Consider the following 17,684-nt stretch of genomic DNA (forward strand, 5'->3'; position numbering starts at 1 on the left):
AAACATATGGGCAGAGAGGGAGCCATAGGGGGCTTTTGTGGCACTGCAGAAACACTATGAAGCACATCTACCCAATACATTAAAAAGCAATGTCTACCAGTACAGACGTGGTCACTTTGTCCTATTCTATGACTTTGATTCAGCTTCAGAATCCAGACACTTCTTTAACCAGGTTAGAAAAAGCTCTCTCTATCACAAAACAGAGACTCATTCACTCACTCCACCTTCTCCTTGCTAAAGCTCATAATTTTTCTTCAGTCTCCTAGAATATAGCAAAATTGCTGCCATTCTTGTGGCTTTTTCCTGAAACATTTTCAATTTATTAACATCTTTTAAAAGGCGTTATTAATTAAATTAGTACAATGTTGTAGAAATGATGTAATTAGTGCTGCATAGACACTGATTCCCAGTTTTAACACATACTCTACTACTCTACCAAAATAGTGTAAGATCTGCTAACTGCAGCTTTTTACTAAATGTTCATACCCTTTTGGCAATGTGCTGTGGCTCCCACACCTTTTCCAACTCCCTGATTTCCAGGATGTGGTAAGCAAGACCTGTATTTTTATTGAATTCAACTCCACTGTTGGACTGCCGCATGTCTATATCTAAGCTATAAAAAAATACCTTTGAAGTATGCTTTTGGTTATATTTATAGGTAGAAAAATGTGCCAAAGATAAGACTGGCAAAATGAAAATTACTCTTCATTAAATGTGTGTAAATACATTAGATGTGTACTGGCTTTGACAGTTCTCACAGGAAGTAGCAAGAGCTAATTCTAAGGAAGAAAAACAGCTAATAAGACAACAGGAACCTCTGATGGAAAAATCAACTCGAAAAACAATGTATTAAAAAGTTTTGGCAACTTTGAATTTATTTTATTATTTATGCAGCTGAAAGCACTATAGACTGCATAAGGAAGGAATAGAAACATTACTTTTGTAAAATTCTCAAGGGACAGTACTGCAAATGTCATCATAAACATATTTTCAGTCCAATACTTTCTGATTCTCTTGCATTTTCTCTGACAACCCCAGGATGGATTATGTTTGATAATCTGTATGTTTCCTATATGGTTGATATGATCTGTTTAGAGACAAAACAGTGGAGGTCTTCCAGTATATTTTTAATATGTTTAGGAAGAAAAAAAAAATCTGAATTAGACAATTAGAGAAAAGCTGTATAACATATTTTCTAGACAGGACACTATCCTGATTTTTCTAATGACGGGGGAACTTAAAACAGAAATTAAAGAAATAAATGGCTTATAAAGTAGCAGAAAAATAAATAGCTGTTGGCTGCATCAAAAAGTAAAGCCTTGAAAGATCATCATCTTATAAAAGAAAGATGATTCTAGGCTGCCTTAATTGGTAGGATTATGGAATAATTTACACAAGGAAAAGATAGAAATGCATGTGTTTTCTTCCATTGAAGGTCTTGAAAGAGATGGTGAAAAAAGGTTGAAGTGCCATATTCCTCCTTGAATGCATACTGTGAATAAAAAAAATAGGCAAGGAGAAGATTCTATATGGCACTGTAGACAGACAATGTATATTATAATACTGTGTTTTAAATCCTTATTATGTTTATTAAAACCACTCATAAGAAATGCCAAAATCTTTTTACCATAGTACATTTACTCAGCAAACAAGAAATCTTGCTGATTCTCTTGAAGGTTTATTTATTTAAAGCTTGTGAGATTTGAATATGAAATAATTTATTCCCCAGTACGTCTCAGGTTCTCAGATTCTGCGTGTGACATCAAATGTGCGAGCATAATGACAGCCACGAGGATCCTGGTAAAGCTAACTATGCAGAAACTGGATGCTGCTGGGGTTCACAGGTTTTCATTTTTATTAACTTGGACCTGTGAAGCCAGTTCAACTTGTCTGCAAGTACTTGATGTATCACTGCCAAGAGAAGCACAGAGTGCAAGACATTGCAACAGACCTAACTAAAAGAAAAAGAAGCATTATATACATATTTAAAATAATATTTAAAAGATGTTTCCAGGTTAAGGTAACAGCTGGATTGAGATACCTTAGAAATCACTTGAAAGATGAAGTCATTGGCAAGAGGAAAACCAAATGGTGCATGGAAAGGAACTTGAGATTATTGGTAGTGATCAATTATTAGTTGATATCACTATAACCTGCAGAGGATATAAAGCTCTTACAGCAGCAGACAATCCATGTCAGTGCTCTCTAGCTTCTTTTAAGCTAGCAAGATATCTTAGACATCTCTTCCTGGGAAGGGTATCAAATGGCAAACGAATACAGAAAACATTTCTCCTTAATTGCAGGTTATGAGAGCAAGGATCATGAAAACATATGTGAAAGAAAACGGTGGTGGGATTCTTGAGGTTTAGAAACTAAAAACATTAAAATGAAAACAGTGAATGACTGGCTAACATGCATGCTACAGGAATATTGTGATTGTTGCTCGTTTGATGTCTGATTTTCTGACAAATCCGGACAGGACATATCGCTACATATCAGAATACGTCAAATATGTAAACTAGTTTCAACAACTGTTACTCTTTTTTTTTTTCCTGAAGGTTACAAACAACCAAGACTTCACTGGTACAAATAACAGAGACTTGAGCTATCATTAACTGGGTGGGCTAACAAAATTGAGCACTGCAAGGGGAAGTTACCTGAAAATGCAATAAGACGGTGCCTTCAGCTAGGGCAGATCAGAGATCAGTGCACAACCCAAAGGAGACAAATGGAAGGTAGACTTAATACCTGAGATCTCTGAGATGCTTTGAGAGGAAAGTTGACAAGTTTGAACTACTTTAGCTTCAATACACTTTAAGTTTTCTATCTCAGTCAAAGAAATCAACAGTATAAAACTGGTATGTCAAAAGGCAGGAAAATAATCTGATCAAACAGTAGACATAAAACAATACAGTATAGAGACCAAATCAAAGAAGGATGGAAAAATATATCCTATTTCTATCAAGTTAAGTGGCTAAATGTGATGCTTTAGCACTGTGCAAACACTGATGTATGACTATGCACAGGAGCGTTCAAAACACCTGGTTGGAGACCCAGAGGACCTGAGACAAACACTTTGGCCTGGCTGAGCTGAGATGTGCTTAGGAGAGGGGGAAGATGGACACAAAGAGATTCCCACAGGTACTGCTGTGGCACGGGCATGCATTGACCATGTTTCCCCCACCACTGCAGCAGAGCTAGAGGTGAAATCCCCAATCCCCATGCCACATAAAGATTTACCTGTCAACAGGGAACATACACAAATGTTGTCACTTTGGACACATGAATATTGCTAGAGAGAATAATTTTCTCGACAGACATCAGAGTGGTAGGTCCCTGAGCAATCCTAGGTGGTCGCTAACCACTTATATAACCTCAGAAAATCATATCACTTTTCTGTGCTTTTGTCTCTTCTTGTTTGTCTTTTCTATCTGGAACGGTAGGTTTTAATGTGAATTATGTAGAGTGATTATCACTCAATCTGTGTGTGTAATTTTAGAATTTCATGCTGGAGTTCCCAGTGTTCTCAGTTGGGGCCACTAGATGCTGCTGTAATATGAGTAATTAAAATAATAACTATTATTAAGGAAATTGTATATATTCTTGCTGTGGACTGTTTCAAAAAGCCTGAAAACCACAGAAAAAACTTATAAACCTGCACATTTTTTTTTTTTTAAATAAGAACCAAAAGACCTGATTATTCACTTCACTGGTACTCAAAATTTTTCCTTTGACCTTTTGCAGCTTCGCAGAAAAAAATCTGAAAATTCCTTCCCCCTTCAATTATTTTTCTACTTCATTTTCATTTTTAAGCCCAGCTTCAGCAGTTTGCTATTATGCGAGCTCATCCAAATCATTACACTCCAAAATCTTTGCCAGCTACACAATTGTGCACCTTATTCACATAATATTTGGATGTGAACAGAAACGCAAAAGTCCTCAGCGTGAGGGAGCATGACTGGAACTGCAAATGATTCAGTAAATGCATGGTGATGTTACTGAGGCTCAGATTTTGTACCTGTCAGTTCCACAGCCTTCCCTAAGGAGGCTTTATCTTATTAAATGTAGTTGACTAGCCATAAACACAGTAAAAGATTTATAAGACTCCATATGAATCACAGTCACAAAATGCTTCTTGCCTGAGAGTATTAAAATGTCTTTAAGCAGCTGCCAGCTATAGCTCAGAGTCACTATATGACTAAAGTGCTATTTCTGAAAGTATTGAAGTCAGTGCATCTAACTGGACTTTACAGTGGACAATCCAAAAGGTTATTTATATTCAAAAACAATTTGGCAAGTCTTGTTCATCAAACCAGTTTTCCAGACACAAAGACTCCACTTAAAATATTGTTCTTGGATTTACTGTCTTTAAAAATGAAGTTAAATGAAATTATCTGGATCATCAGAAGAACCGGTCTGCTAAGGCAGTTCTTGATCAATTAGAAGTTATTAAATTTTGCTGCTGAGTTACCTCAAGACCCAAAGTCAGCAAGCACAGAAATGAAGTGACAAACACTAAGCACACGTAGAAGAAAAAGTACCAAGAACACTATGTGAGAATTAGAACTTCATGGTAAACGTGGGACAGAATATTCACAGTTTAAATAAATCATTATTAAAAAGTATTTTAGGAAAGTGCAGAGGTGCCAACACAAACTAAAAATATATTTTATTCTTACCATTTGAGACTGGCTCCGGGGACAGCCATTGATATCTTCAACCTTTTCATTTGCTAAACAAAAACAATGAGGAGAAAAGCAGAAGTGAACAGTGAGATAAAACTCTCCCTTCCACCCTCTGTCCAAAAAAATAGCTCCCCTCCAAACAAAAAAACCCTCAAAAAACCCCAAACCATAACAAAAAACAAACAAGCAAAAAAATCAGACGAGAAGAAAAGACACAGCAATAAAGTGTACGGGACTTTGTTGACACAGAACTCCTTTCTAAGTAAAGCTCAGTCATACAGTAACAACACTCTTGTTAGCAGCAGTTGCTTCCACATGCCAAATCATGCAAAGGGGGAAGTGCGAAGGAGGTCGCTGCTAATTCTTCAGCCCCTGCAAAATAACTGCTGACATGAAATCTTCCACAATTGTCTGTGCAGGGTCAGGATACAGTTTCAAGGCATCCCAGAAAGTATGAGCCACTCCAGCTAACAAAATGCACACATGGGAGACATATGGTTTAATAGAGCATTCATTTCTGACAATTCAAAGTGTGTAAGATACAGTTCTGGCCATTTAAAGTATGGTTAAACAGCAACTTCCAAACATGCTCACATAAACATATTTTTTAATTAAGGCAAGGATGAACCGCACAAATATCAGAGACATATGGACCCAGTCAAATTGTATTATTCAGGGTTCATCTTATTGTTAAATACATTCAACATGAATTATATATTCCCCCATGCAAGGAGCCAGCTCGCAGTGCTTCTCTCAGCCTGGGTCTTACCGATGATCTGGATGATTTCTGCTAGCAGAACTCCATCTGCAATGTCCTGTTGCAAATCCTTGATCAACCGCTTGTGGCCAGATTTTGCTAGGTAGTGGTTAGCCCAGTCAGTGTAAATCTGCAGAGCAGAGAGGGAGGGCAAGGGGGAGAAGGAGAAGAGAGAAAAGAAGACAATAAAAATTCTTAAAACAAATGTTGGCTTGCACTCCAGAACTATTACAGATCACATTCCCATTTAAGAAGTCAGCACCAAAGGAAACAATTTTAATACAGTGTTTTCTTGCCTTTTTTTTTTTTTTTTTTTTTTTTTAATGACCATGCCTCTCCCCCTCCCATTCTCTGTTTTATTTTAACTTCAAATGATTCAGGCTGTTTCACGAGGGTTCAAACTTGCTGTGACCAAGCAAAATTCCCCTTATGACTGTAAAGGAAACTCCTGTCATAAATCAGTCACATCTACCACAATTTCACCTCCCACCGTGTTTCTACCTCTACTCAAGCCCCACCACCAATTTTTACACCCTGAGGCTGCCTCAGAGAAAGTGATAGTAGAGATGCCTGTGTGTTTTGCTAAGAGTTCATTGGGTTGTTGCTGGTGATCCAGCACCTGGTGATGCCTCAGCGACACTTTCTGCAGCAATCACCACATCCCACCATGCAGGGACAGGTCATTTGTCCCCTCGCCTATGGTTCAGTGTGCTGCAGTATGCACAGAGAAGACTGAGAGCACTAGATATACAGTAGTCTCAGCGCTGGAATTAGAGTGTATATACTGGAAATAACTCTCGGTCCTTTTTCTGCCAAGAGAGGAAGGGGGAAGGGTGAGACTGGGCAGCACTAAATACTTAGCAATAGGCAGCACAAAAATGGCACTTGTCAACGAAAGGTTGAAAAGCAGCAGCCGAAGTACATCCTTCAACATAATAGAGGTTGAAGAGAGGTGTTGAAAGTATTTCATAAGGCATACACATACACCGAGAGAGCGTTTGGTAACACCTACAGTGTGCGCACAAAAGGAACTGAGTTCACTTAGGGTGAGAGAGAGAATCATAAAATAATTTCCATCGGAAGAGACCCTCAGGATCGAGACCAATCATAACCTAACCTAACTCTAGCACTAAACCATGTCCCTAAGAACCTTGTCTAAAGACGAAGAGGAAGGGACACCATCACCTATATAGCACCAGAAGAGTGCACCCCAGGAGGTGCTCACACCCTCCCAGGGTGTCCCAGTGCACAGAGGCAGCTCACACTGATGGAGTTTGGCAAAGGGTAGTCTTTCAGCCTAAGAGTACCAGCAGCCTTTGGCAGCCAGCACTGGCTCCCTTTTGCGGGGTATCCATGGCCTATCACCTCACCCCAGAAGAAAGGACTTGTACAGACCATCCTGCTACCATGGGATGTCACCACTGAAAGAAGGCATTTATTATATGTAGAACAGTATCATAAGTATAAGTAAATCTCTGGTGAGATTATTGCTTGAAAATGTTGAAACTGCACCTCCTTCACAAAAACAATGTGAGCTCACTTTATAAACATCCTTTTATTTAACCTCACAGACCCTGGGGAGGAAGGGGTCAGCATCCCATTTTTTTTAGAAGAAAAACAGAGGCCAAAGCCATTAACCACTTGCTTACTTCACCAAGGAAATTTGTGGCAGAGCCAGGGGAGGAAAACAGATGCAGTTCCCAGTCTAGAGTCTTACCCAGAGAACCAACATCCTCTTTCAACCCAGCAAAAGTTTCACCACTCAGTCCACATTCACATGTGAAGGAATCCATTATAGGAGTACCTTTGTCACCATTTTTTCCCTCTTAGTTAAAAGAGACAAAATTGTAACTTGTTTGGTCTACCCTCTTTCTTCCCATATTCCTGCAGGTTGACCACCAGCTGGTTTGCCATAGTTTTCTTGACATATGTAGAACTTTAGACTGTGGAAATGGATTCAGCCCTCCCATAGCCAAAGGATGCTGCTGTTAGATGGGGCCTTAAATTTGCCTGCTGCACCCAGAGGTCTCCTTCAGTCACCTGTGTTTTCACTGACTGATAGTCAGTGAGTTACATGAAAGGCTCCATTAAAATGTTTTTTAAAGCTAACCATAGGTAAGAAAGTGTTTTTTCAACTATACAACCATATATAATGAACGCTAATGTGGAGTCTCTAGAGATTATATGGACACGTATTTAGAACAATATGAAATCACAGTGATAAAAGTTACATACCACACCCATAGCATCATATATTCCCCACTACTAGTATTTCAGCTTTAGTCATTCTTCCAAAGTAGTGTCTCAGAAATATTCTCTGATCTATTACTAGAAGCAGAACTATTTTCTGTATTCCAATGAAACTGATCCACTGGAACATGCAGAATTTAATACCCATTAATATTATTTTAGGTTAGTTTCACATTACAAATAAAAATACTTTACCAGGCTTTTTTTTTTTTTTTTATTTGTCACCCACACATAATCTGGTGTACCAATCCTAATTTTGACTACAATTTAAACTATCCTCTCTCTAAGCAGCCAGGGAAATTTCATTCTAGCAGCTGCTTTGCAAGTATCTAGTATTTAAAGAATGGACTTCATCTACCCCCCACCCCCTCCCAACTCCTCCATAATTTTCTTTCATCATTAATTTAAAAGTGACAAGCATAAAGAATGTAAACATTGTTTTGTAAACAAATGTTGATAATCCACATCCTACCAGTGGCCCCCAAACTTTACTGATGGTATGTATTTTGGTATGGTGGAAAAAGTATTGGGAGGATGCAGTGGCAAAAGAGGAGATTTGTCACTTCAACGGTATTCTAAAAAAAAATCTTTAAAGGTGAAGAGTTGTTGATGGAGACAGTGTAGCAAACCAACACCCAGTTGGCAGTGGAATGTCACATTTAATTTCCTCACTTTCTGTAGGGATCACCACTTGCTTCTGTTTCCCCTCTTCCCCATAGGATGCCCTTCTCATTCAGATCATTTTTCCAGGGACCCAACTGCTGAGGAGTCAGTGGTAAAAAATGAAAAGCATGTAGATAGACACATTAAATTAAAAAAGGAAATATGCCAGTATATTCTTTTTACATTAAATTCTCTTACTGAAATATCATGGGAAATAGAAACACCCTCCCCTTTGTAGTTTTTAAGCATCAATGTAACTATGCACCTCTTTGAAATTTTATCTTAAACTCCTTAGGAAAACATAAAGCTCCAGTGTGAATCATCATTGATAATACACAGTTCACAAAGAACAGAAAAGTCATGCAGGGCAGAATATGAAAAATCAGTAACCTCAAGCAACCATCTGCTTTTTATATGGGTGCTCCACTTTCATTGGGTGCTGAACACCTCTAAGGAGGAGCTGTGCATGCTTCCTTTCTTTTCAGAACTCTCAACAGACCATTCCATCTTGCATAAATTGTACAGTAATTTTTCCCCAAAATCCTCTTATCTTATATTTTTCTACGATGAAGCTGTTTCAGAGAACACAGACATGAGGGTTAGCTGTTGCAACACTTCCTCCCCTCTCCACCGCTTGCTCCAGTAACCCAGCCTTACAGCTACATGCTGGGCTGGGATTGCCGACTTACTCATTTCCTCTCCAGGCTTCCTCTCCTGCCACCCAGCTCTACAGGCATGTCTGACCGGGGAGCATCTGACTCCAACGCCAGGCTCCCGCTGCTGACAGTGTACAGCAGAGCCACTGCTATCTGCGATGTGGAGGACTGGTCTCAGCGAGACGATAGCGGCACAGACCCAAATCTGTGTTTGTGTGGGGTCCGGGTCCCGTCCCAGTGCCTGATGGTTTGACTGCTTGCAGCACGAGAGAGGATCCAGCGGGGCGATCCGAGCTCGGACACAGCCTGCTCATGTTAACAACGGTTTCCCCCAGCATTCCTCAACTGCTCGTCACACTAACCTTCAACAGAGTTAGAGGAAATAAACTCTGATACCCAAATATAGTTATGAACTTCACCTCGATACTTCACACGTAGCTATAAGGAGCATAGCAGAGCTGCTTGGCAGGATCTCTAATGAAACAATTCGCTTTGTAACGCAGTAGCTTAATGAAGTGAGAAAGAGAGAGAGGATCTCACAGGTTACTGCCTTTCTTAGAAAATGCTTTAATCATGAACTATGCAATTATACATCAGGCAGTGCCATAATGCATCCTTTTTAAAATTAATACAGAAATGTCACCACCCGCAATCAATGCCAAGTGAGAAATGTCAGATGGATTTCAGAAGTACAGTCAGTCTGATACAATAATAACGCACGACACTTCGATAGCGTCTTCCATAAAATCAGCTCAACATGCTTTCCAGGCACAAATGAGATCACCCCTATTATCTATTATTTCTGTAGATGTGGGGAAACTGAGTTTTAAAGGCTTTCTTGGCTGATTTTTTTTTTAAATGTGTCTCACTCAAGGGCAAACAGAGATGGAAATACAACCCAGATATTCTGAGTTACAATCATTTCTTCTATATGCTTTTTTATCAGGCAGTTTTATAAATAGGCTTGGTGGGAAAATGCATATTCCAGGAATCAGGATCCTTCTGCATATTTTTGTTTGTTTGCTACAGAATATAGAGTTTCAGATCTGAAAATGGTCTCCTGTTGCTATAGAGGAGACAGCTTTCCATACTTAGAGTCACTCCCTTATGTGCCAATGCTGCTGCTGCTGCTTAGGAAGCCCAGCAGTTGCTGCCAACTGAGCTATGCCAAGACCTCGTGACAGATTTCCATGCCATTTAGGAGGATAGGTTATATTTGAAAAACATTTAAATATTTGTCCATTATTTGTAAAAGTTTCCTTCCTAGATATGTGGGAATAAACACATAATATCCAGTTCCCATCACTTGGCCTTTAAAATACTCTCTAGAAGACAATTGTATCCTCATTTATGAAAACAAAAGAATTGAAATGCTGTCTCCCAGTGCTCACTCTCACACTCTCTTCAATGTGTGATAGTACCCTAATACCTTGGAGGGTGAGGAAGCTTTTTAAGAACTCAATTTCTTTTTAAGATCTCAGTTTCTCTAAAGGAAACTAGGCAACAGCAAGCTCTCCACAGTTTTTCCTTTCCTCATTATCTTCTAGCAATCAAGAGTTAGAGAAATGGAAGGAAAAGTTATCTAATACAAAAAATGTTGCTAGCAATATAACTGGGTTGCAATGGTTCACAACAATATACAATACTACGTTTCAGCACAGCGAGATTCTGTGTGGGTTTTTTTTTTTCTGTTTGGATTCTATCAGTACATTTCATCATCTTTTTAAATTTATTTTCTTCTTTTAAAAATACTGGAATAAAGGAAAATGAAATTATTAAAAGTCCTCCAACACCAGAATTTTAACAGTCAGCCGAAGTGGAAATATGGCACTTTTTACAAAAGGGCTATGTGACTTTCTAGTATAATGTATTCACTCTGCTTAAAATGTTGCCATTGGAGACAACTGATAGTTAATAGCACTTAGAACATTTCACCCATAGATGCTTGTTCAAATCGTGCTTGTAGAAGAGATTGATGACTCTTTCCTGTTGTTCTCCAGTATGCTACAAAATGGACCGTGAAGGCTGTATATCTATTTCCTGGGTGGTTCTCCAGTGTGTGGCCTACCCTGGCTGCTGAACACCCAGCAGAGCCTACGGAACAGTCCCAAAGTCCCTGATGAAGAGGATTTGCCAGAGGAGAGGGCATGACCACAACTCTATTTCAACACAGCTATTCTTGGCTAACAAATTGTGAGTAGCAAAACACGTGTTGGAGTGTCCCTCAAGCTGTCTGTATTTATGAAGAGAAGCCAGGCAACGTATTAACTAGTATTAGAACAAGGTAAAGAAGTCGGATTGCAATGAGATGCTTTTCTCTTTCCCACTGCCTTTATGCTAAGGAAAAATCAACTGGAAGTCAGGATCTGACCTTTTAAATATTTTCTCATTGAGACTATTTCTCTGGGTTGCAGAGGAATAATTTATTATTTTTCAGTCCTCCACTTCACAAGGAAAAGGGCTAACTCTGAAAACAATGGCTCACATTTAGACTGTCATAAGAGACAGATCAAGCTCACATTTGCTCTATAGTAAAGCTGAGGTCTGGGGGTGGCACTTTTTGCAACATTAAGCAAATTACATGAGAAGGAAAAATATTTATACAATTAAAAATATATGGCCAGAAAATTAAACTAGAATGACTTAATTTATAGGCAAGATAGAAGCCAATGCATTTCATTTAACAAAGTGAAATGAGTATTAAATGACATTCCACAAACCCTGTTTCTGAATCCCACTGAGCAAATGAGAACAATTATGAGTTAAGGAACAGAAACCATTTAGAGGGATACACACCAATTAACCAAAATGTCAGAATCCCTATAGTACGATTCTATTTTGTAAATAGCAGCATGCATCCATCAACACTACTCAGTAATTTTCAGATTAAAATACAATTAAATAAAACTTCACTAATCCCAGCTATAGAAAATGAACAGAAACAATACTCTTCAATAATCACTGGCAAGCTTTAGATGACTTACCCAGCTTTAAGGGGGGTTGTTTATATTTCCAAGTTACACTTAGAGTTTGCCACCTGATCACCCAAATGACATTTGTGCTGACTTACTGTGCTGTCTTTCTTCCATTTATTACCAAACCCCAACTCAGAATTAATTTAATACATGTGTTTGAGGCCAATATTCACTAATGGCACAGAGGAAAGACTTTTTGATGCATCTGTGCCAGGTGAAAGGTAACAACAGTATAAGCCTCTCTGAGTGTGTACTTGTGTGTAAGGTTTGCTAAGCAATTTGTATGTTGCAGGCTTAAAAATCTAACTATTTATAGAATATCTCCTTCATCCTTTGACAATAATCATACCGATTTGTTCTACTGTTTAATTGTATCATTTTGTTTATTGGCTTACTGCAGCTACTCTTCAGTCCTGTGCAATAGCAATGAATTACCACAGGAAGGAGCCAGATACTCATCCCTGCAGCTGCAGAGGACCCAGTCAGGCAGCCGCTTCCCTTCAGATTTGTGCTGCTGGGGAGCAGGACTTGTTAAGGGAGAAACAGCACCACAGTTATTAATAATGGCCTCGAGCATCCTGAATTAAAGGGAGACAAGACTAAGTACCACATAAAGAAATCCTCCAAAACAGCCAAGCTTCAGACTGACTTTCATGTATAACAACATGGTCCATATACTTGCCTGTACAACTCGAGAATTATTTCTTAGATATATTTTTAAACTTTAAAGTACATTTCAGGAACTGTTTAGTAAAACTACAATAAAACAGTGGACCTATTATTCAATACTTTTACGTTGATTAAAACTAATATATCAGTTAATTTTATTAAAGTGAGGAAGGTCAGGATTACCCACTGGGCCTAAGTGTTACGCCTAGAGACACCACTCAGAAGCTGAATCTGTCTCAGCATTTTATTTCAGATATAGAGTGTGCTTCTAAAGGCAGCCTCTTATCCCTTGTTGTGCTCTCTCAGAGATCTTGTGCAAATGAAATGAAACAGAGAGATGAACTTCAAGTGCACAAATGCACTTCTGTCACTAACCAACATTCAATCCATGCAACAAAATGACAACTAATTTAAGCAACCCTCCACCCTCAAAATGTGTACCTTAGAGATGCTGATTCCTTAGTACCAAACCTGTTTTCCCTACAAAGCAGCCCTTCCTGATAATGTTGACATACGTGTGATACAAGTGATGGGGAGCAGGGAGGATGTGCTGATGTAGAAAAAGCTGCTGACTGTCCTGCATAGTGAGACACAAACCGAGATGCTTCTGTAAGCTGGTGTGATGCTATATTAGTGACAGATATAAGGGGAGGACATGTTTTTGATCCTGATAGTAGTGATGTGTGGGGAAATTAATTTGACCAAAAGACAGTGGCAGCATTCTCTGATACAAATAAATGAGCTGAAAAATATTAATCTCCCTCTTTCTTCTATATGTGCGTATACACTTGAGCAACATCCAAGCCTGCCCAAACTTGGGCCATGGTTATCTGTAACAGTTACTGGAAAAAGAAATCTCCCCTGGAAGAAGCAGGTAGTCTGAAAAGAAGCATCTGTGCCTGTCCATATGAAGGTTAAAAAGAAAGCCATATTTCTACTTTTCTGGGCATTCAGGGCAGCAATGGTGGCCCTCCGCACCAGAGGCCCTATTCTATTCACCTGAATGAGACTTTCTATACTCTAAGCTTGCATGAATCTATGTCTCATAAAGGTCTTGTCACTGGCAGGATATATTTCATGACTAATCCTGTATTCAGTTTAATAAACAAACCCACAATAAGCAAAGGTAAGTTTTCTATAAAGGGAAAAACAGATTAAATTTGTACAAGTTTCCTTTGTGGCTCACCAATATCATGACAGTACAGAAGAAGGAAGAAAACAATTCTGCAATCTCAGACCTGACTGAGAATCATAATGTAATTTGCAGAACAAAAACATCCTTGCTTTGTTGATTCCTTTTTTTGTTCACAAGAAGCCACTCTTAGTATCAACCAGACCATTCCTGGATGGAGTGGACACCTGCCTCAGCAAAGCAGCAACAGAGCTCCTCACATGGAGCTGAGGAGATTCCAGTGTGAAACTACTCCAGATTTTCCATCAAAGCTCATTTTAGGGATTTATAGCTTGGACTGAAACATTCTTTCCACACTGCAATTTGGCATTAAAGAACTTGGCTCAGGGATCAAAATAACCCTCTTCTCCAGGACTTCTTTTTAAGTGTGGGAAGGCAAATTTCTGATATATAAAGATGCAAAAATATTAAGACAATCTTTTGTTCTCTTCTTGTGAGAAAACAGTGGTGAGTAAGACTGTAACTAACTTTAAACATAAAGTCTCCATCTAGCTTGTACTTTCTGAGGCTTAGAAACTGAGTTGAATTGTCTGGTTTCCTCTCATGTGGAAGAATAGCTTTGCAAATCAAAATAAACAAAATAAACTCTTTGCTTTCTGAGCTACATATTTTGTAACAAGACACTTTAACTCCTGCTTAATTTTTCTCTGAGTTTTGCTGTTAAAAAGTTGTTTGTCACCAACTCTATAATTTTAATATCCATAAATGTGTTGCACGTGTTCAGCACACCAGTGAGGTGTTAAAGGTAATACAACATTAATATTAAGTAAATATGTCAATGATTTCAAACATAAGTGGTCTGGGGCTCTTCTTACTGTCATTCATTTCTGTTAAAACAGCTCTTGGTTGTGAATGTGTGAGCAGTAATAGTCACGTGTATGGAAGTGTTTTACCTTTTGCTAGCTAGGGAAATGAAATTATGCTTACACAGATGATAGCCTACACATGAACTTCAGTTCAAGAAATATAAAACTGACTTTTGGGACTTAAAAGACTAAGGACACAGCACAATAAAAATACCAGTTTAGAACTTACTTCCTCTTGATCACAATTGAAAGCACTGCCTAAAATAAAGATCTGCCCATTCTCATGGTAATAATACTTAAATTAACAATCATCCAGCACAATAAATTTTGTTTAAGAAGTAAATTCTGCCAGACTGTAATCTCAAATAATGAAGATATAATAATAAACTTAGCATATTTTTTGACAACAGAGAATTTTCATCACAAATGAGATAGAACATTACAATATTCCTCAGTTCTTAACACCTGCCTCATATACAGCTTTTGTAACAAAACCAGATCTAGAAGGACCATACAATGGAAAGAAAAGGGTTCGAGATTCCTACTAAAAATGTTCTGAGTACCCTTCCTTTCTGTTATAAAAGGGGAGATCTGCCTAAACACCTCTAATGAAGGATCTGGTTTCACATCAAATGGAAAGGGGCAAAGTTTCAAGAAGGGACATCCTTATGACCTGGGAACTGACCATCATCTGTGTTTGTCCGCAGTCTCCCATACAAATCTTCTAACATATATCCCAGTTTTCAAGTTCTACTACACACTTCTATAGGACTACACCACCCTCCAAAGTAACATCAAAGATATGTGATTCACCACTCAAAATTTTTCCACCTATGCTTTAACTCTGAAGACAATGAAAACCCCTTCTTAGCTCCATATTAAAATAACAACCACAAGATCCACTCCTCATGCTAAAAAAAGGGAAAATAAATCTAGCAACAATTAAACACACCACTTACAATTAAAGAGTTTTTAATACCAAACTAGCACATTTGTCTGCTGAATACTGATATATTGATATGCAAACCTCAGGTCTGAAAACAAAGGAGGTTTAGATGATGGATAATAATTAAGACGGATAATGATCTGAAGTTTGTATGTAGTACATTCCATTACAAGATTGCAAAACTGTTTATGAAGGATCAGGGCTTAGATATGTAAGAATCCATCCTGATAGAAATGAACATTCAAGTTATTTATGGAAGCTTTGAGATTGTTAAGGTGTACAGCTCAGCTGATACAGATACCTTTGCATAAGTACTGTACCTTATTGCTTCAAATTAGTATCCAAACTATGATATCTGTATCTCTACTCCTGCAAACAAGCTGCAGATTTTTTGTTTCTTAATATTATTTCATAATAATATGACAAGAATTTTAGGGCATAGAGAGAAATGACCAGATGATGTGGGGCTGAAAGCCAGAAACACATCCTAGTCCTGGACACGCATGCTAACTGAAGTACTTGTCATCACTGACTCCAGGAACAGACAAATGTCTTAGAACTGAATCCAAATCAAATGATCTGTTAGAGTCTACTACATATCTGGAACAGCAAGAGGCTGATACCTGAAGAAGAGAAAGGCCTTGAGAGAGCTGTGTGAAAGTGGAAACTCAGCAATTACCTGATATTTTTCTTTCCCCCTGTAGCCACCACCTGACATATAAGTAAAAATGGTACTATTAGCTCTAGGCATATGAGTTTTTTTCTATAATACTTCAAGGCCAAACTCACCTCTCTTATGACACAAAACAGTTGGTGCTTTTGTGTTTGAGGTCTTCTCTGGGTCTTCATGGCTGGCCCTACTCAGGGCACCCACCACCCTCTTCCTCAAGGAACTGTTCTCTGCATCTGCAGTCCTTCAGTCACTGTCCTATACTTCCTTCTAAAATACACATTCTAGTGATATCCTGGTCTCTTGGATAACAGACTAGAAATGAAGGACAGGAATTGACTATCTCACTTTAAAGGGCCATTGCCTTTAATTAAATCCATATCTTCTACCTCCCACACAATCACCCCTTGGGACTAAACGCTTCTGTAAAGGATTAGGAAGGGGATACTCTCACTGCAGCCACTGCAGCTATGCAGAAAATGTTTCAAGATTTGGGAAGTTGTGAGCAGGAAGCAGAGGATGAAGAAGAAAGACACTCACAGAAAACACAAAACAAATAACTCTGCTGTCTAGAGACTGCAGCACTCATTTCGTACAAAGGACATTGTGCTCCAGCCTTTGCTACAAAAAGCCTTTTTACAGAAAATGATCCTAGTAAAAGGAGCACCACGTATCCTCTCAAATGAGTCTCTGAATCAGTAGCTTACCACCTTGTGTCCCATCCCACATTATGCTCAGTTGTTATCTATCTTGGACCTTGGTGCAGGATGGAACTAATGGCACCACTAGCTCCTCAGGTAGCTCTGTCTGAGAAGGCTGGCACTCCAGGAGAGCCCACAAGCTGCTTTAATCCTAAGGAGGTATGTGGAGATGTGGAGTGTTACTTTGTGGACTTCAGCTGACAGCTCTCCATTTACTCTACTTTTTTAGAACAAGCAAAACTGCTTTTTTTTCTGACTTTCCCATTAACCTCCTAACTTCTTGATAAAATAAGAAGAAAAATAATTTAATTGTGCTAGCTTTTTTAAAAAAATTATTTATTTTAAACACGAAACAGTTATTTTCAATGATTAATAAATATTTTATTCTGGAACACTGGCCATTTTTTTTTCCCAGGTCTAACTTTTTGTTGCAGTAGGCAGGTGCTTATTTCACCAGCCCTTTAAATAAACCTTGCTGGTAAGGTGCTTGACTGGGTTAAGCCAATGCAATTTCTGGGCATTCTCAGAAGTATAACTTCACATCTGTATGGATTTCTAATGTAAAAACCTGTGATGGCTCTGGACAGACTACAAATGCTGCCAAAATAGGCAGCTGTTGAGTAGGAGTTCTGAGGAAGATAATGATGGATATAGGCACCTAAAATACAAGTGAGGTGGGTCACAGTAGCATAAATTCTTTGGGGGAAGAGGGAA

The 17,684-nt window shown here is 38.6% G+C and overlaps 1 protein-coding gene across 2 annotated transcripts in view; it reads right to left on the minus strand.

Annotated features, from left to right (window-relative positions):
- The window catches only part of NAV3 (neuron navigator 3), a gene marked incomplete at both ends in the record, with an annotated part of 264,685 nt that overhangs the window by 182,358 nt on the left and 64,643 nt on the right, over positions 1-17,684 (minus strand). For both annotated transcript variants that reach the window (XM_080341267.1, XM_080341266.1), the window contains 2 exons: positions 4,680-4,732; positions 5,455-5,572. In XM_080341267.1, the coding sequence (XP_080197393.1) occupies positions 4,680-4,732; positions 5,455-5,572 (171 nt within the window). The remainder of the gene's footprint in view (positions 1-4,679; positions 4,733-5,454; positions 5,573-17,684) is intronic.

This window comes from Nesoenas mayeri (genome assembly GCF_963082525.1).
Source record: "Nesoenas mayeri genome assembly, chromosome: 1".
Lineage (NCBI taxonomy): Eukaryota > Metazoa > Chordata > Aves > Columbiformes > Columbidae > Nesoenas > Nesoenas mayeri.